Genomic DNA, 20,475 nt, shown 5'->3' with positions numbered 1-20,475 from the left:
TACTGAAACAAAAATAACTGCAAGTAACAAAAAAGTTCTTCATTATCCTTTAAGGATTTAAAATTAAAAAACACAAATTTAAGTAAGTGCCAACATCTTACAAATAAATCACACATTAATTTAGCAACCTGACTTTGAGATATTAGATGATGCCAATATAGGAAAAATGAGACCAAAAAAAAAAATTATCAAAATTTCTTTCAGTAACTGATTACTGTATGTCAACTAAGCCAGCTGTACACTTACAATTCTTCAGGCTCAATTTCATGAAAACTATTTGCTCCAAGGAGGTAAAAATAACTAAGATACCACATACTACTTTAGGGCCTTACAATTAATTCCATGCAACCAAAAAGTGTGCTCACATGACAAATTCCACAAATGAAAATCAAACAGAATATGAAATAAACATGAAACCATCAAATCAACTCAATAGCAGGTAAAACCACAACTAATATGTACTTCAACAGCCCATAAGCTATTTAAATGAACTAATCGACTTCTAAGAAATTTACCAAGAAATTAACTTACCTACTTCTAAATTAATGCCTGCCAATACCCTGGAATTAGATTTAATTCTCCTTTTATTAATAATCTATGCTAAAAGTGTTAAGGAAATGGATACTACACCAAAGTGACAAAATAAAATCGAAGGGTTTATTAAATCAAGTGGAAAAAAATCATGAATCCATTCTAACATAGCTTAAGGAGACCAGAAAGTTCTTTTAAGGTTTAAATTATAAATGTTTAAAATTTTGTTTTAATAAGGGGGTATAGGCTGGGAATCACAGTCTCTTACAATTTTTTTTAAAAACTTAAAAAATTTTTCCCCCCTGGGCAAGAGGTTAGGATCTAATATAATGTAATTTAGACATGGCTTAGACATAGCACTCTTCTTTGATGTAAATAGAGATACATTCCCCTCCAAGGGCTAAAGAAACCTATAGGCTTCCATGAGTGTCCAACTGCATAAATTCGAAGCCCTACGTTTTTATTTACATAGCTATCTGACCTTGGGTGAAGTTCTCTAGCCCTTAATTTACTTATCTGTAAAACAGGAATAATAACAGTAACCATACTCACAGGGTGGTTGTGAGGATTAGATAAGAATAAATATTACGTGCTAGTGCTTTGCACAATGCCTGGTGCCACACTAAAGGTGTAAGAGGTATAAGCTACTCTAACTTTTAACTAGTAGTGAGTTTAAAATAAATGTAGCCAACTCTCTGAAATTAAGTAACAATCCAAAGGATTCCTAATGCAAATCTGATAAGAAATCAAGCATTTCAAAAAAAAAAATCCGTAAGTAACTTATTGAGTCTTCAGATGGGTAGAAAAGCAGTCAATACCTGGCAAATTAATCTTCTGCATTAAGACAGAATTCTAGTTTGTGATCTGAGGTAATTACTCAATATTACCTGAATATCTAGCTGAAAAAAAAAAAAGGTATCACGAGGTCATGTATTCTATTACGTAGCTGATTATGCATATAACACCAGAAAGGCTGTCTATTACTAGCTACTTTTGAAATCTCAAAGTTTCACTGTTTAGAGCATATAAAGAGGTATATAAACACAATTTTATGTGCACTAACCATTCTAAATGTAAATTTTCTAGTGGAACGAAGTTTGATTCAAAATGTAGGGGAAAGTATTAGACACCCTTTAACTTTGCCTATTAACTTTAGAATTTAGTTAATTCTACACTACACCTAATAAACTTATTATTAGGTAGCTAGTGTCTTATTTTCAATGTTTTTGAAAGCTCTGAAATGGGTAAGATGACAAACAGACAAAAAGCAGAATACCAGAATGATCAGTTAAGGTGAACACTACAGTCATAAGTTGGTACAGGCTTCAATTAAACGGTATGAACCACTTACAGACTGAAAGCTTAGGCAGTGTATTTTTTTAAGAGTTTTTTCTATTTTTAAAAAACAATGATTCTTTATAATGCCATACTACTTTGTGCCTTTCCAAATTTCTTCCCTAAAATATTTTTGCTAAATAAAATTCTAAATTTTTAAAAAGGATATTTTTTTGGATATTTTAAGAAGGCTGTTAAATGACAATATATATTGGTAAAACTAACTTAATCTGTATTTGACACACCCAAACCCCAAATACCACCTATGTAGATGATGAATGGAGATTTGGCAATTAAAGTGGGTGCACTGACATTTAATACAATTTTTTTTGTATATTTAATCCATAATTTCTGATTGACTCATTTAAAAAAGTATAAAAAAGATAAGCAATTGGCAATGTAACAAGGATACAATCCAATGTGTTCACAGATTGGTTACCTGTGAGACTGGTGCTTTCACATGGGGTGGAATTCCAGAGGAAGAAACAGTACCACTAGGAGGCAGGTTTTTACTGGTCACTGAAGCCCAGGAGAAAGCCTGCAGGAAATGCAACAAACCTAGACTACTAATCATGGAAAACCACCAACATTCCTATAGGGAAACTTCCAAATATATATTTTCTTTTCATTTCTAAACTATTGTTCTATATTGGAGGACTCCTAAAAGAAAGGCACACACACACATGCCAGTCTATGTGCCAGCTTTCAAAATCTCATTATGCAAGATTATTTGACTGTTTTGTCTGAACTACTAAATAAATCCACAAGCAAGTTCCTATATGCTCTAAAGAGATGAGCAAGTGGCAAACAAAACCACTAACAACTACACATGCTAGAAAAATAAGAACCTAATAGAACCAATTTCTCTCCCCTTTGGGGGAAGATAAGGTGCTGTGATGGTGTCAAGGGGAGAGGGGAAGGATAGGAAAGAAGAAAGTACTAGCTGGAGAGTTTAACAGACATTCACAAACTGAACAAGGAATCTCCTTCTCTCACTACGCAAATATACTTTAACCTTCTACTTTACAGAAAGATAAAAGGTGCTTTAGGTAGGTTTAAATGATACACTATGGGTGTCACTCATGTTTCCAAGATAGTTTAATTGGTGTAGTAAGGAAATTGTTTAAATTTCATTTAAACAAGAAATAACTTGTATCACTTCTCTTAGCAATAGGCCAACTTGTTTTTAAGTTGGCAAATTGCATGACTCCTGTTGCATCCGTGCATAGAGGACTTAATACAGAATGGAAGAGCAACTCTCAGCTTTAGTACATGGACTAGAAGATACTAAACACTGCACACAGACAAGGATTAATCTTAAATTTTACCCTGAGGGGTGGTGTTTAGGGGGTGAAAATGCAATAAAATTTCCTCAGAATTACCAAAAAAATCCCCACAGCTTCTTTCATATACATAAAAACAGCACAGCTTACTGTGAAACAATTTAATTAACAGAACAGAGGTCATGCTTCATTCATGGCACCAAAGAAGAAAGTGTGACGTCGCAGGCGTGAAGAGCTCCTCTGCTCTAACCTTGGGTGGTTCCTGTGGCAGCGACACAGGCTCAGCGGGGGGAGGAGAAGCGGGCTTCTCCTCTACGTCCTCCAAGTTCTTCTCCTCGGCTTGCGGTTTCTGCTCTTCGGTCTTTGTTTCAGATTCTGGCTCAGGTTCAGGTTCGTGAGACGATTCTTCCAGTGGCTCCTCTATGCCGTTACTACAATAAAGTATTTTGTTCACTTTTCAGTATGAGTGAAATGATCAATTCAAATAAAATTCTGCATTTCTCTAATTTAATGGGCATAACTAGTAATAAGCTGTTTGGAAGCAAAAGTCCATTAAGAACTAGAAGGCAGAGGGAATAATACTCTCAAACAGCATTTCTTTAACATAATTTAAAAACTGGATTACTAAAAATGTTTACTTTAATACTAACTATAAACCAACCGCCTATTCAAAAAATAAAATGCTTATTACTCTGTGTTGTCCCAAACACAATGCATTATTAGCAAATGATCAGTTTTGGGCCAAACCAAATTCAATTTTTGAATTAAATAAAACAATGCTTTCCATATAGAATTTACTTGGCATATACACAGTAAATTCTCAAATGCTGGTTTCACAGCTTTAGCAAAATTTACTTTCAACAATAATTCTAGGAACAAAAACCAGCTTGCAACTACATTATAGTTTAGACCAAATTTGGCCTTGCAGACACTATTCTTACGTCACAGGGTGAGCTTCATAGTAACCACTGCTAGCATTTTCTTGCACAGGTTCTGGAGATGGTTGCCTTTCTTCTTGTTCCTCTTCTACTTCATCTTCTGATTCTGAAAATACAAAATATACCATATCTCGTCTTACGAGGATTTAATACACAATTTGATATACATATTTTTAATGTTTAAAGAAGTCATGATATTTCTTACAAAGGCACTTAACTGCAATATTCCTTGTTCTCTTAAACTGAAGAGCAAGCCAGAAGAATTTTGGAATTTACTCTATTTTTTAGAAAGGTCTATTAGTAACAGGGAAGGGTAGGAAACAATGCTATTAAAGTCATAACTCAGTTTCCTTCGCCACATCGATTCAATGGAGGAATAATGGTAAAGAAAAGTAAACAAGATGAAACGGAAGATCAATTAAATAATTATGGTACAGGCAAAACAAAAACAAAAACAAAAACCCCAGCCAACAAAGATACATTAAGTGAAAAAAAGCAAGCATTGAGCCAGAGTACTTCCACTTTTATAAAAGTACTTGGTCAGTACGGAATACAACAAAATTCTATAATAGGCACCAAACTCTTGGTTATCTATAGAGGATGGAATTGAGGGAAAATTTTCACTTCTTATGTATGATTTTTATATAATTTCATATAATGAACTTTCTTTTATAACAAGAACAAAAAGGGGAAAAGGGAGTTTGACTCAGTTACGACAGCGGCAAATTTCTTTAGTTTCACACTTTCCATGTCCTTAGTACTGATACTGACAAAACCCTTGTATCTTCAAAGTAACCTCACCTTCATCAAGTTCTGGCTCAGAATCACCAAATACTTCATCTTCATAACGAAACATATCATTGTGAACATAAAACTTATTTGGAACAGATCCCTATAGGAAAACAACATCCAAATATTCCATAAATACCCATAAATGTGGTATTACATAAAAAGAACAAATAAACACAATTTCTATTTTAATAATACAGAAATGATATAGACTGAAGATAATTTTCCAAAGTTGAACATACTCTGATGTTAATATAAAGTAAATTACAGAAGATCACTCAAGGAATACTGAAACTCAAGAAATGGCTACTCAATATAAAAGAACCAGGACCAATTAAAAAACAGAATTTTTCCATTTCAAACAGAATTTTTCCATTTTGTTTAATATGTAACCTATTAAATAATAACATACTTTTAATATTATTTCTATAATCTTAATCATCTATTTACACATTAGTATCAGGATCTCGTTTTTACTTCACAAAGCTCAAATAAATTAATCAACAGGTCATATTTCTCAAAATATGTTACATGCATACCTATGCCTGCAAGAAGAAACTCTGGCCACTTTAAGCAACTAGTAACAGTAAAATGAAATCACGTAAGTGAAAATTAATTGAAATGAAAACTTACTTCAGGAGCCAGAACAAAGGTTTGCATAAACTTCCTCTCTGGCTGTCCACTATTAGACAGCAAACCCATGACCTGGACCACTACTCCATCACTCAAGGTTGCATGAGCATCCACATGACGAATTTTAGTATGACATTCGCTGAAGTTCAGAGATAATACTTTGTGGTGTATATCCTTTATTAGGAGAAGAAGGTGGGGTGGAAGTACAAACTCATGATACTGCATTACCTATTCAATACTACAGACTTTGATTTCCTCGCAACTCTAGAATATTAACTGCCTCATTTGAATCCATTCCACCATGCTAGGCATTACTGACAGACTAATGTTCCTAGAACCACTAGTTTCAACATGTCACCTCTCTATACAAGAAATCACAATGGCTGTCTCATATTATAGGCTTTGTGCAGCTTTCTCCCACCGTTCCATATTAAGTACTAGTCATTCACGTAAACTGTGTAGACTACTCCTTGACCTCGCACCTAACTTTACTGCTTGTCTGCTGATGCCATTTCTCCTACTTTCAATTTCCTCTTGTTTGGTAAGGCCAAAACCTATCATTCAGAGTCTGCTGGAAGTCCCACATCCTCTACAAAGTCATAAGGAGTATATACTCCTATGCACTCCTGTGACATAAGGTTTAGACCACATTTCTATAAATGCTATACATTGTCTCAACTATTTCATGTATAAAATACACCAAGGATACTAAAATGTTCCATTTTCTCTTTTGTATCCATGCCAGTGTGATACCCGTGCTTCGTACAAAATCGATGTTTAAGAACTCGAAGCACATCCAATGACTACTGTAACATAATTCTAGTATAGCTGATTACATTCAAAAAGAAATCCATGGGCACAAGAAACTATTTTCTAAATCTCTATCTTACCTCAAAAAAAAAAAAAAAAAACTAAAGAAATCTAAAATGCATATGAAATTGATACTTACATTTTGGCCATAAACTGCCTCCTGGGGCTTTCCACTAGCATCTACTCCACCATGAACATAAGAAGAATTCCTGCCATAAAACCTGTAAAACCATTGATAATGATTGACATTCAGTTGTGAAGAGAAGTGTAAGAGGCAGTAGAGTTCTCATGTCAAACAGACATGTTTCCAGGTCTGGTTCTCACTCATTAGCTATGTAATCTTGAGACTTACAGTCCTCAAAGTTCAGTTTCCTTGGTTATAAAACAGAACAAGAGTAACTTCTCCATAGAGTTGTTGTAAGGATTAAATGAGTAATGACACAGAATTCTTAGTGTGCCTGGCACACTAAATATACACTCAGTCATTAGCTATTCTCATCTAATTCTTACCATATCTATATTTTGTTAAGTGGAAAAATGAGATATTCAAAATATATTCTAAACACTGATGCTGTAGTTAATTTACCCATTTTTTCCCCATCATATACAAAAACTCAATTATCTAAATTTGTTTGGGAATCAGATACTGTTTAACATTCATTCTACTGAGAGTTCCAAATGATTACTAATTCCAAAGGCTTAGGTTAAAAGTTTAGATTTAAATTAACTGAAATAATTCAGAGACTAAGTTAAAAAAAAATCTACATTATTTCGGCATCTAATTTCTCAATTATATTTTTATACAGCTCTTAACTACATGACAAATTAGTGTTTCTCTGGTATTACCTAAAGTAATTAGAATTAGTTATCTTCCTAAATTAAGGTTAGCAACATGCAAAGTTAATTTTTTTGTAAAGGGAACTCAGCTCCTATTGTAATAAAACATGTAAGACTTCCTCCATGCCAAGCAATGTTCTCAGTGCACTACATACATACTGATTCATTTTACTCTCCTAACACCTCAGGAGTAAGTGCTATTATCTAAATGAACAAACTGAAGTTCAAAAGAGGTTAAATTAACTCCTCAAAGGTCACACACCTATCAAGTTGGGGCAGCTGGCTCCAGAGTCCATGCTTTTAACCATTACCCATATTTTTAAGTTTATATTATTTTCTCTCATGTACTACTGGCAAGCATGTAAACAGCTATCATTTTTTCTGGAGGACAATTTGGCTGTAAGTGTGTATAAGAAAAGCCTTAGAGATAGTCATACCTTTGACTTAACAATTCTACTTCTAGGAACTTAGCCTAAGAAAATAACTAGAAAGGTGCACAAAAATGCGTGTGTAAGGATATTCATTAGTGTTAATAAGTGAAAAATTAAAAACAAACTAAATGTTCATTAACAGGGAAATCTGTTACATAGCTAAGTATAAAACAGAAGTTTGTGCTGTTATTTGAAATGATGGTAGAGAGCCTTGTTTTTCCTTGTTAAAAAAAAAGAAAGCTAAAAATGCTAATGTCTACATTGTGAAGACTAAATTTCAGATAATAAAAGGCCTTATTAATTCCATTCTCCCTCAAATTCACATACCCTGTCAATAAGAATGTTTATTTTTATAATAGAAAATGTACAGGTATTCCTTTTGATTGGGTGGGGGAGGGGGGGCGGGGACGGGAGGTGGTAGTTATATAAAAATGCCCCCTGGGATAACATAGGGAGTGTTACACAGAGGTTTAACAATGGAGGGGCATAATGCAAAGTAAAACTGTAGAATGCCCAGCATGGTTATAAAGAGAACCTATAGATAAAAGAATAAGTCCTTTTAACAGTCTTTCCCACATGAAGTGACAATGGTATATTTATCCTTAACTCACTTGGCTAGTGTGTTCTACAACAAATGTTTGCAGAGCCTAATACTTACAAAGGTCTCACTTATCTTCCACCTGTTAAAATAAGCCAGGTAGAACGAAAATTATAAATATGACTCATAATATAAATCAATTTTATTTCAATCTCTGGGAAAAAAGAACCTTACAGATGTCCAACTCTTGCCAAAATAGTAAACAAGGCTACTGTTGCTGTTTTACCACGGAATACTATCTTGTGGATCAATCAGAAGTAATTTTCACAAGTATGATGACTTAACTGATTCATTTCCTAACATTGCTAAAAACAACTCAAAAAAACCCAAAAAACAAAAAACAAACTTAAACCTGTGATTTCAATAAATACTAGAACCCATTAGTTGGTCAAGTATGTGGTTTTTATAAAAAAACAAAATATAAAATACCAAGAGTATGTAATTGTGTATATGTATGTGATGTGTACAGATGTGAATGTGTTATATAATGGGATATAATGTGAGGTGTTTTTCTTACTATAGATCTGAGTCAAAAAAACTTGAAAAAGACTGGTTTTAAGCCATCAGACTGTTAAAATACTGGGCGTGCTTTGCAAAGGTACTGTCAGGACATAAAACAGGAAAGACAAAATTTATACGTAGTCATATTCAAAACAATAAAACCAAATAAAAATACCAAATATGCAATTAAAATTTACCTGTGTAAATATTCTGGAGCTTTATTCAGCAAAGTATAATACTGCCTCACAAACTCCCGCCCTACAAGCAGCGGACTGGGCTTCTCCATAACCATTTCTTTGCTGCACAATGTCAAATGCTAAGGGAGCAAACATAAGAATAATAACTATTAAAAGTCATCTTTGTTAAATTCCATGAAGTAAATCCTCTCAGCCATTCAAATGAGAATAAAGAAAATATCAGTTATTAAAAAGTAACTACAACAGCAAAATAATAAATTCCAAACAAGTACTGATAATCTCCAACATCTGCCATCTCCCCTTGTCTCTACTTCTTGATCTCCCTATCCTTCAATACAGGGGGAGGTAGCATAGTTCTCTTTCTAATTCCCAAGAGTCCAGCGCTGTCTCAGCCTAGGGGCACCGTAATAAAGTCTTCCCATGCATAGTACCTTTTTCCTTTGGGGACCATTATCTCCTACATTCTTGGATTCCAACAGTTTATTTTTGAAAACTAGGCAGAGGGCACAAATCAGGACTTGGTGATTACATTTATCACAGACAGTACTGATTTTTGTCTTCTTTGTACTCTCTCCTTCTAGGGATTAATTTCACTGTTTTCAAAATGATAATGATTATGATTGAAAATCAGCAATAACCTCAACACTCAGATAATGGTTTTTCACATTTGATGTATGTTTTTCTAAACTTTCTTGCTATTAATTACCTAATTACATGCCAGGCACTGTTTACAGTAAATGGGATAACCTAGTGAACAAGACTCTAGCCCTCAGGAGTATACAGTCTGTCATGGAATATAGACAAGCAAACAGGGAACAGAATAGGTTAGGTGCTATGATAAAACATCTCTAAGACCAAAAACTCAAAGATAATGTCAAGGAAATCAAGTACAAAATAAAAATAGAAACACAACCTTTCATCATTTAAAGTAAATGATTTATATGTTTATAGTCCCTCAAATAGTAAAAATTATAACATTAGGAATTGGAGAAAAGGGAAGAGAAAAAAAGAAAATCTGAATATTACTTGTTTAAATACATATCTATATACTATATACATGTGTGTATCTACTGGGTAAATCAGGATGCAGTTTAAATTCCTGTTAACAAATAAATTTCAACGTAGGTTTCTTTTTCTTTTTCTTTTTGGCTACACCACGTGGCTTGCAGGATCTTAGGTCCCTGACCAGAGATCGAACCCACACCCTAGGCAGTGACAGCATGGAGTCCTAACCACTGGACTGCCAGGGAATTCCCTCAAAGTAGGTTTCCTTTAAACAAAAAATTTCACAAAGATAGCCCACCATAATCATTACAATTGTGATGCTGTTTTTAATAAAAAACAGATACCAGCCATAATGGAGCCTACAGATAAAACTCTACAATTCTAGTGACTCCCAACTCAACTTTTTTACATAATGCTCTACTAGGTTCCCCATTTCTCTTTTTCAACTGTCTTGCAACTCTCATTCGATATTAAAAAAAATGTGTTTACATTTTTATATAATTCCTAACTCCTTTCAAAAATAATTAACTGCTTCCAGTGGCAGGGTCTGGGGAAGGCACAGTGGCAAGAAGCCCTTGAAGCAGCCCAAGAGGCAGGCCAAGGAGATGGAAGAGGACGATAAGGCTTTCAAGTAGTAACAAAAAAAGGAGCAGAAGAAGCTGGAGGTAAAACTGAAGGCCAAGGGGAAGGGTCCCCTGGCCACAGGTGGAATTAGGAACTCTGGCAAAAACTAAGCTGTTCTTTATGCCTCAGGTGATGGTGACCCTTACTTCCACTGCTGTTTAAACACCTGAATTCTCTTCCATAACATCTGTTGCCACCTCTAGCTAGAATGAAGTGCTGTCCTGGAGCCTGTGGAACATTTCTTTTCTTAAATGTTCATACAGTGGCTCATCTCTTCAGTTCATCCTTAGCCACTTCTACCTTAGCTGTGAGGTCAAAGTAAACCCATCCCAGAATCCTGCCAGTCTGCTCTTCAACCTTTGTTCTACCTTGAATTCTGTACCACCTACAATCAAACCAAATCATTAAAAAAAAAAAAAAAGTTAATCCACAAAGTAGAATCAGATACTGTCATTTCAGGTGCCATTAGTTTCCCCCAAACCGAAAAACCTCCAAATAGATGAACAAATTCTAATGCATAAAAGGACTCTCAGGACTTCCTTGGTGGCACAGTGGTTAAGAATCCACCTGCCAATGCAGGGGACACAGGTTCGAGCCCTGGCCCAGGAAGATCCCACATGCCACGGAGCAACTAAGCCCGTGCGCCACAACTACTGAGCCTGCACTCTAGAGCCCATGAGGGGCAACTACTGAAGCCCACGTGCCTAGAGCCTGTGCTCCGCAACAAGAGAAGCCACTGACAGGCTCACATGCCACAAACTAGAGAAAGCCCGTGCGCAGCAACGAAGACCCAACACAGCCAAAAATAAGTAAATTATTAAAAAACAAAAAGAACTCTCATTTGCTACATTTAAAGTAATGAAGCAGGGGACTTCCCTGGTGGCACAGTGGTTAAGAATCTGCCTGCCAATGCAGGGGACACAGGTTCCAGCCCTGGCCCGGGAAGATGCCACATGCCGCGGAGCAACTAAGCCCATGTGCCGCAACTACTGAGCCTGCAGTCTAGAGCCCGTGAGCTGCAACTCCTGAGCCTGTGTGCCACGACTACTGAAGCCTGCACGCCTAGAGCCCATGCTCTGCAACAGAAGCCACCGAAATGAGAAGCCCGTGCACCGCAACGAAGGGTAGCCCCCGATCGCTGCAACTAGAGAAAGCCTGCCCACGCGCAGCAACGAAGACCCAACACAGCCAAAAGTAAATAAATAAATTTATAGATTTTTTTTTAATTTAAAAAAGTAATGAAGCAAAGAAACAGTATTTTTATTTTGAATGATGGGGAAGGTTTAAGAACAGTAGACTCACCTAGTAAAATTTTATAAAATAATAAAAATGTGGAAATTTTACACATTTAAATACTGTAACAACTGATTTAAGCTGTGGGAAGATACTAACTTACCCTCTGAATAAAATAATTATGTACAAAATAATTTTGTTCAAATGGTTAATGACAAAAATACTATTAGGGATTGTTTCTGGGTTTGGGGATTCTTGTGTTTCCTTCTTTTTTGGCCCAATTTCCAGATTTTCTACAGTGAGACTTTGTCATTTACCCCAATTTCCCATCACATTTATAAAGTACATATTCACCTACCATTTTTGTCACCTACATATAACCAAAGTGGGAAAAAAAAAAAAAGGTACCAATTACACACATCAATGTCAGAGAAAGGTCAAAATACACTAGAGTTACTGTAACAAAGTTCGGGAGAGGCTTCACATTGCCCACTACCTATACAGTCACTAAGGTTGATGGCCATAAGGCCATGATATCAATTTAGATCAGAGAGACGGGCAAAGGAGATGGGCAGTGGAGGTAACTTTTACTTGATTAACTCAATAAATTATTATTTATTCAAAAAAGGTTAACCTAAAAAGTGAACTGCAAATGGTGAACAAGATAAGGCAGTGCTAGTCTGGTAAAAGCTTAAACAAATAGCTATACATAAGAGGCTATGCAGAGTACACTTTTTTAAAGTTACCGGGAGGCTCTCCCAGGGAATGATAAAATGAAATGAAGAGGTTACTTAGAGGATGGTGTTTCAGTTAACTGCACTGACTTAAATGTAACTTACAGATCCGTTACTTGTTTAACTGATTTACTGACTCAATTTAGAAGGCTAAAATATAATCGATTGATGGAAGTGAACTCCATCAACCAGAAAGTAAAAGTATAGAAGGGGAAAAAAGCAACCTCACTGACTTACCTACTTTTAACAACAGGTTAATTTATGTATTCTACAGAAACAATTGCCATCTTCCAGTGTCCTCCCCTGGAGTAGGGAAATTTATTCACAGCAAAGAACCCAAGTCATAGGTAAGCAATTTCTGGGATTTGGGTCCTTCTATATATATGTGTGTGTGTGTATATATAATGGCTCACTGTGACTCAGTGCACAGTCTATACCAGGACACACACACACACACACACACACACACACACACACACACCCTCTGAACATGAAAGTAAGAAAGGTTTTATCTAAGGCCATGAAAAAGTCATGACCTTTTTGGATCTTATTTCTTAATTCACAAATTGAGAAGCAATCTCTGGTCAAGCCTACAAGACTATACAGCTCAACAAAGATAGCCAAGATTTAAGGATACTTATGTACAAAAAGAATCTTAAGAGACTATTGGCCTCTAGCACCTTCAAAGAAAGAGCAATTATGATTTAACACCTTTTTATAGAAAGTGAAATTCCATGTATTAAGCCCCGCTTTCCCACAAAACACTTGAATATGTGGAGACTGCTGTCACATTGGGATGTACAATGTAAAATGTACTCTTTTCCTGTCAGTTACAAGCAATATCAGTCCTATTTATCCATCGAGATACCAATATGATTACATCTGACTTTCCTTACTATTTACAGAGCTTCAGCTACTTCAGAGGTCATTCACTAACTCTGCCCGTAATTCCTGTGTATCTTAATCAACATCCTTTTATTCCTGTCTCTCTTTTTTAATAAATTTGTTTACTTATGGCTGTGTTGGGTCTTCGTTGCTGTGCGCGGGCTTTCTCTAGTTGCGGTGAGCGAGCTTCTCACAGTGGTGGCTTCTCTTCATGCGGAGCACAGGCCCTAGGCGCACAGGCTTCAGTAGTTGTGGCTTGCGGGCTCTACAGTGCAGGCTCAGTAAGTTGTGGTGCATGGATTTAGTTGCTCCACGGCATGTGGGGTCTTCCTGGGCCAGGGCTCGAACCCGTGTCCCCTGCACTGGCAGGCGGATTCTTAACCACTGCACCACCAGGGAAGCCCCTCGTTCCCGTCTCTTAAAATGTTTCCCCCTCTCCATTTGCCTAGACTAATTTCTGAAGCACATCTACTCCAGCTCTCATGGGAAACTGCTCTATTATCAACTGTCACCATCTTTTCTGAACCTCTTTACGTCCATTAAGAGGGGAATGGAGGAGAGGAGAAAGTAACACTATGAACACAAATCCAAGATAGCAAAAAAGAAAGTCACAGTGTGCTTCATATCCTACAACATGCTCAAGTTTCCTCAATTTCAAGATATCCTTTAAAAGTTATCACCCTCTTTCTCTTCTTTCCCTGACCAAAGCTTCAGCTTTTAGGAAAACACTTAGGGTTTTTGTTTGTTCTTTAGTTAAAAATCACTAATATAATGGGGCTCCCCCCAAAACAAACAATCTCAGGCTACATGAATATGAATGTAATGTCTAAAATGGACTGACAGTTCTGTTCTAATACGCATAAATTAAATACCGGTTCAACAGTGAATGGAAACTACAGGAAGGTAGATTTAGCTTCAATATAACGCAAGAATAACCAGAACAGAGCTACTTCATGAATAGCCAGTCATTGCAGGTATTTATTCCAAAGACTAAACAATTTAGCAGAAATGTAGCAAAATAATATGGCCAAAAAATGCATTCATTTGGGCCCAGCTAAAATACTGTTCTCCTGAAAATCTTTCCTGATTTCCGAATAGAATACAATTGTCTTTCCTCTGAATTCTCAAACTACTTTGGGCCTTTGTCATGGCACTTTATTAATCATATTCTGGGGACTTCCCTGGTGGAGCAGTGGTTAAGAATCTGCCTGCCAATGCAGGGGACAGGGGTTCGATCCCTGGGCTGGGAAGATCACACATTCCGCAGAGCAGCTAAGCCCGTGCGCCACAGCAATTACTGAGCCCGCCTTCCTAGAGCCTGTGCTCTGCAACAAGATGCCCGTGCACTCCAACAAAGACCCAATGCAGCCAAAAGTTAAAAATTAAAAAAAAAAAAAAAAAAAAAAAATCATATTCTGACCTAAATTACTAACTGTGCATCTTAGTCTTCCCCTTCTCTACTCCCCTCTCAAATATTATAATCTAAGTTCTGCCTTAAATGTAATTCTCTGGAAAGTCACAATTCCCCAAAATCCAAAGACCTCAGTCTTCTACCTGTTTACACTATCACTGTTGCTCACCTCCTCCTAATGTTTCTAGATTTCTACCATGAGGCAGCTTTCCTTCTCATCAAAATGCAGAAGTCCTCAAGGTCTGTCTTCTAATGTGGCAATTTCAGATTGTCAAATGGCTTCAGCTCTCATATATACCTAAATTTATATGTAGTCTCTGCCGTGAACTCAAATTTGACATTTTTAACCCCTTGCTGAATACCCACATGTGAACTCATAGGTAACCCAATATATGCACCCTCCCCTATAAAAAGAAAGCAGTTTCCTTATTTCTGCTAATGGTGCCACCATCTTGCTTGCAAGCTTAGTCCTAAGTGACTTTCCCTCTTTAAGCTTCAAACTGCAAAAGCTAAACAACTCGAAAATTTCTTGGAATCTGTCCCATCCTGTCTGTTCCCATTGAATTCAGACCCTTTCAGTTCTTCCTCAAAAGTCTTCCAAACTTCTGTATGTGTAGAATACACTGTATACAGTAAAATCCAAACACCTGCATTCAGTTTGAAGTATAAGGGCTTCCACTGAAATCCAGTCTGACATACAAGGCCCTAACCAACATTTCAAATTTATCTTCCATTACACTTCTCACCTCTCTAAACAAATTCTACACTCTAAGAATATTATACCACTTACCATCATTACTCTAGGCCATTGTCTTACTTCATTCAACACAGGCTGGGCAAATAGGTGGGACAACACAAATTCATTCAAGATTTACTGAATACCTTCTATATATATGCCGGATTCTATGCATGGGAAAACAAAGGTGAACATGTCAGACTTGATCTGCTGCTTGGGAGATAGAATTCCTAAACACAATAATCTAATATGATAAACGCTACAGCCCTACCACAAAGAATGTACCACTTGCATTGGAACAGGAGTAGAAATCTGACATGTAGAAAATGAGGAAGTGAGTATTTCAAGCCTGAGCTAAAAGAGAAAAGAATTTTTAGGAGATGACTGTCTCCTCAAAACCACAAATTGCTCCTTCATGCACTTTTCAAAAGCCTACTCAAGATCCTATGCCAACCCTACCTGGCTTTCTTAGCTAGGTCCCTCAGGCAGGATTAATCATTTCTTCTCTCAGTACTACATATATCTTCTTTGGCTCTTTTATTAACACATTTAGTCCTAGTAATATGTGTGCCTGTGCACAGGCACAACCCTCTCCTGTTTGGAAGTCTCCTTTAAGTTAATGCTGACCATAAGCCTAGCAGTGTTATGCTTCCAGGAGATGCTCGAGATAGTCTTTGCAGCATCTACCATTACTTTGTACATAAAAGGATTAAAAAATTTGTGGAACAAATCTGTGATACTAAAGACCTCTTAAGGGAAGTCCCTGATGATCCAGTGATTAGGACCCTGCACTGCAGGGGGCATGGGTTCGATCCCTGGTTGGGAAACTAAGATCCAGCATTCCATGTGGTGGAGCCATTAAAAAAAAAAAAAAAAAAAAAAAAAAAAAAAAAAAAAATAAAAAAAAAAAAAAAAAAGACCTCTTAAGAGAAGTAGCCTACCAAAATATAAAGGTATTTCAATAGTTAATGAATGAACCTCCTACAAAACATGTAATGTACAACATGATAAAATATAATTAACACTGCTGTATGTTACATATGTAAAGTTGTTAAGAAAGTAAATCCAAAGAGTTCTCATCACAAAAATTTTTTCTATTTCTTTAATTTTGTATCTGTCTTGAGAGGATGGTGTTCAAAACTTATGCAATAATCATTTCACGGTGTATGCCAAATCATCATGCTGTACACAAACGTATATAGTGCTATGTCAATTTTATCTCAATAAAACTGAAAGGGAAAAAAAGCTTATATGGGGGAATGCTAATGAATAAAAAATTCATTAATCATGTAATTCCAAAATATTTTTAAAGTCAAGTCTTCTATACTCTAGTTCTTATTTATATGTAAATGTATATACGTATACACATTCATTTACGTGTACACATACTACTGCAATATGAAGTTAAGAGTTTTGAGATTAACTAAAGGTCCAAACAAGACAAGTAAAGCAGCTTTAGCACAAGTAATTCTAAGAACTTTTAGAGACAAATCTAAAAAATTTAGCATTACAGTAGACCCACACAATATAGTCAATTTATTTTCAAAGGTACCAAAGTAATTCTCTTTTCAACAAAATGATTTTGGAACAACTTGATGTCTACATGTTAAAACAAAAGGAAGTTTGACTCATACTTTGTACCATGTACAAAAATTACCCTGAAATGGACCATGGACCTACATGTAAAACCTAACTCTAGGCTTCTAGGAAAAAGGAAAGGAAAAAACCTTAATAACCTTAGGTTAAGTAAAGATTTTAGATAAGACACAAAAAGAAAAAAATTTAAAAAACTGACAAATTGGGCTTACATCAAATGTAAAACGTCTGCTCAAAGTCATTAAGAAAATGAAAAGACAAGCCACAGTATGAAAGAAAATATTTGTAGAATACATATCTAATAAAGGATTTATTCCCAGAAGACAGGCCTCTCCTAACTTAATAATAAGAAATCCAATTTTAAATGGGCAAAAGATCTGAATATACAGTCCACATCAAGATATACAGATGGCAAATAAACATGAAATCAATAATCATTCAAAATTACAAATTAAAACCATGATGCCATACCACTAAATACCTTTAATGGCTAACATTAAAATCTAAAAATAGTAAGTGCTTGCAAGGATGGGAAAAGTTGGCAGGAACAAAAAAATGGTATAGTCACTTTGGAAAACAGTATGGCAGTTTCTCATAAAATTAAACATACATGTCTCATATTACCCAGCAATCCCACTCCTACATATTTATCCAAAAGAAATGAAGTACATGTCCACACAGAGACCTGTATGTTGTTTGCAGCAGCTTTAGTAATCAACACTCAAAACCTGGAAACAACAAAATGACCATTAGCCAAGTGAATGAACAAACTGTGGTAAATCCAAATAATCAAATACTTGGCCACAGAAAGAAATTATTGATATATGCAACAACATGAATGAGTTTCCAAAATATTACCTAAAGATAAAGTTAATGCTATGTGATTCTACTGATATGCCAGTCTACAAAAATGAAAATTATAGGGCTAAATCAGACCAGGGGCTAGAGACAGAAGGGAAGGAAATATATCTCGATTGTAGTGGTGGTTTCATGACTGTGTATGACTATCCAAAATCATACAGCTGAACACATGAAAAGACCAGTTTTTACTGATTGTAACTTATTCCTCAATTTAAAAAATTTAGCAATGCAATTATGCTTTATATTAATCATTTCACAAACATTTATGGAGAATCTACCACATACCAAGCACATATTTGTAAGGTAACCCTGAAATAGACAATATCCAACAGTTCAAAAAACGCAGTTTATTCAGTCTTTCATCTATTATATTAACAAAAATGAAAATGACTGATAATATCCAGTACTGTTAAAGGGGTGGGGTAAAAAGGCTCTTTCAAATACAGTGTTGGTGGAAATATAGTTACAACCTTTTGGAGATGTAATTTTGCAGTTTTAATAAAATTAATTTAAAATGAACACATATAACCAGTAATCCCACTTCTAAGACACATTACAAAGAAATACATGCACAATTGCACAAAGATAATAGGAAAGTTATAAAAATAGACAAAAAGTACTCTCCACAAAAGTTGAATAACCAAATTGTAGAATGCTACAAATCCCATCTTTGGAAAAAAGGCATGATACAAAAAGAAATATACAAGATAATAAGTGTTGTGGGTCTAGGGGAAAAAAAAAAACTACATACCAATTCAGACCACCACTGGTAAACTATTTACTATACTGTCTGAATACTACAAAGAGTATATATGTACTTTGTAATTTTAAAAAACACTTAAAATTTTTCATTTACTTTCTGATAAACATCTAACACATACACGTTATTAGAAAACATGGCTCTAGAATAAAGGTCGAAAGTATGGAAATTCATTTAGCACTACAAGCAAAGCAAAAAAGTAATCTGACATTATGCCTACAACATTAGTGACAATTTATGGTTAAAGTCTGAGTGTGCTTAAATACTACCAACTAATTGAAGATAAAATTGAGGAGGTGGAGATGGGAGGAACAGTGATAAAGATACCATGCTGGAATTTAAAATCAGAGAAACAAAAACTTACTGCCTAGATCCTAAGGTGCACTCTCAAATTTTGTTGTTTCCAAGAGATAATTTAAAAAACATTTGCTATGCTTACCTGATACAGCACTAATTTTTCTGAAAACCTAATATTAAATTAACGGTCTTACAAACAAAAAGTAACGGTCTTACAAACAAAAATACAATACACTGAACCCCAACTGTGAAACATCAGTTCATATGCAATCATTAAAATATTGTCAAAGACTATAAAACCATACGGAAAAAAGCAGTATAAAATTTGCAACTAAGATATGATTTCAATAATATGAAGGCAATGTGTGCACTTGAACAAGAAAATGAAATTAATTCCTTAGATCTACTACTGCAAAATAATTATCAGAGCAGATTACAATACAAAAGAGAAGGTTATCCAAGTGCAGTAATTTTGTATTCCGTTAATTCTTTTTACTCTTAGGAATCTCTGAAATGGCACCTCCATTCTATATTAAGTAATAAAATAGATCTATCTACATAGGATCATAAACTCTAGTTATACTAACCTGTTAACCCTAAACACCTGGCTGCAACCACCACCACTATATATAAGCATCAAAATGCACAATCAAAAATTCACTCTTCGAGGAGCCTGGAATGTTCTGACTGACATCTATAACGAGTGATGAGAACTGCAGTATCTTTGGCTCAAGCAGCTGGGGGGGGGTGAGTAGGATTTCACTTATTGCAAATTACTTACATGAAATTTCATGTCACAATTTGGTGGCTATTTTAATAACCGGAAAAAAAACGTGCAAAATGAAAACTGCTGAGAAGTTGAGACACCATGTTGTCTTAAAAAAAAGTCAAGAAACCAAAAGAAAATGACATTTTGAAAAACAGAAAAAACTCTACAAAAAAATTTTTCAGTACTGTACAGTTAGATGCAGTACTTTATCTTGCTTTCTATATAAAAGGAGTAAGATCCTAGTAACAGGATGCAGTTATCTTACCAGAAACTATGTTACCAAAGGCTATGTCTATGCTAGGACACAACTTGTCTCTCCTATTGGATACTTACCCACCCCTTTCTCTCTAGAGCCCCTCACTCATGGCTGGTCTCACACTAGTCAGGCCCAGGCCCATTCTCACTGAACCATGGACTGTAAGATCCATTTTTGACAGCTAACCTCATATTAAAACTGAAACCTTTGGAAATTCCAGATGGTCTTTGTTTAGAATGACTTTACCAATCAAAGGAGCAATGCAGGGCTTCCCTCGTGGCACAGTGGTTAAGAATCCGCCTATTCAGACTTCCCTGGAGGTCCGGTGGTTAAGGCTCTGCCTTCCAATGCAGGAGGCCTGGGTTAGATCCCCGGTCGGGGAACTAAGATCCCACATGCCATGGGGTGCAGCCAAAAACTAAAAA

The 20,475-nt window shown here is 35.7% G+C and overlaps 1 protein-coding gene across 3 annotated transcripts in view; it reads right to left on the bottom strand.

Annotated features, from left to right (window-relative positions):
• Positions 1–20,475, bottom strand: part of G3BP2 (G3BP stress granule assembly factor 2) — a 29,782-nt gene that overhangs the window by 5,637 nt on the left and 3,670 nt on the right. For 2 of the 3 annotated variants that reach the window (XM_007455433.1, XM_007455432.1), the window contains exons 2-8: positions 8,884–9,002; positions 6,459–6,540; positions 5,510–5,683; positions 4,889–4,979; positions 4,091–4,193; positions 3,400–3,580; positions 2,306–2,404 (exon numbers count right to left, since the gene is read on the bottom strand). In XM_007455433.1, coding sequence (XP_007455495.1) covers positions 2,306–2,404; positions 3,400–3,580; positions 4,091–4,193; positions 4,889–4,979; positions 5,510–5,683; positions 6,459–6,540; positions 8,884–8,978 — 825 coding nt within the window. In that variant the 5' untranslated portion in view covers positions 8,979–9,002. The remainder of the gene's footprint in view (positions 1–2,305; positions 2,405–3,399; positions 3,581–4,090; positions 4,194–4,888; positions 4,980–5,509; positions 5,684–6,458; positions 6,541–8,883; positions 9,003–20,475) is intronic. The other variant, XM_007455434.1, reaches the window with a different exon arrangement.

Source organism: Lipotes vexillifer, unplaced genomic scaffold (assembly GCF_000442215.2).
Source record: "Lipotes vexillifer unplaced genomic scaffold, Lipotes_vexillifer_v1.1 scaffold749, whole genome shotgun sequence".
Lineage (NCBI taxonomy): Eukaryota > Metazoa > Chordata > Mammalia > Artiodactyla > Lipotidae > Lipotes > Lipotes vexillifer.
The sequence above is the reverse complement of the archived record's forward strand: the minus strand, read 5'-3'. Positions and strand labels throughout refer to the sequence as shown.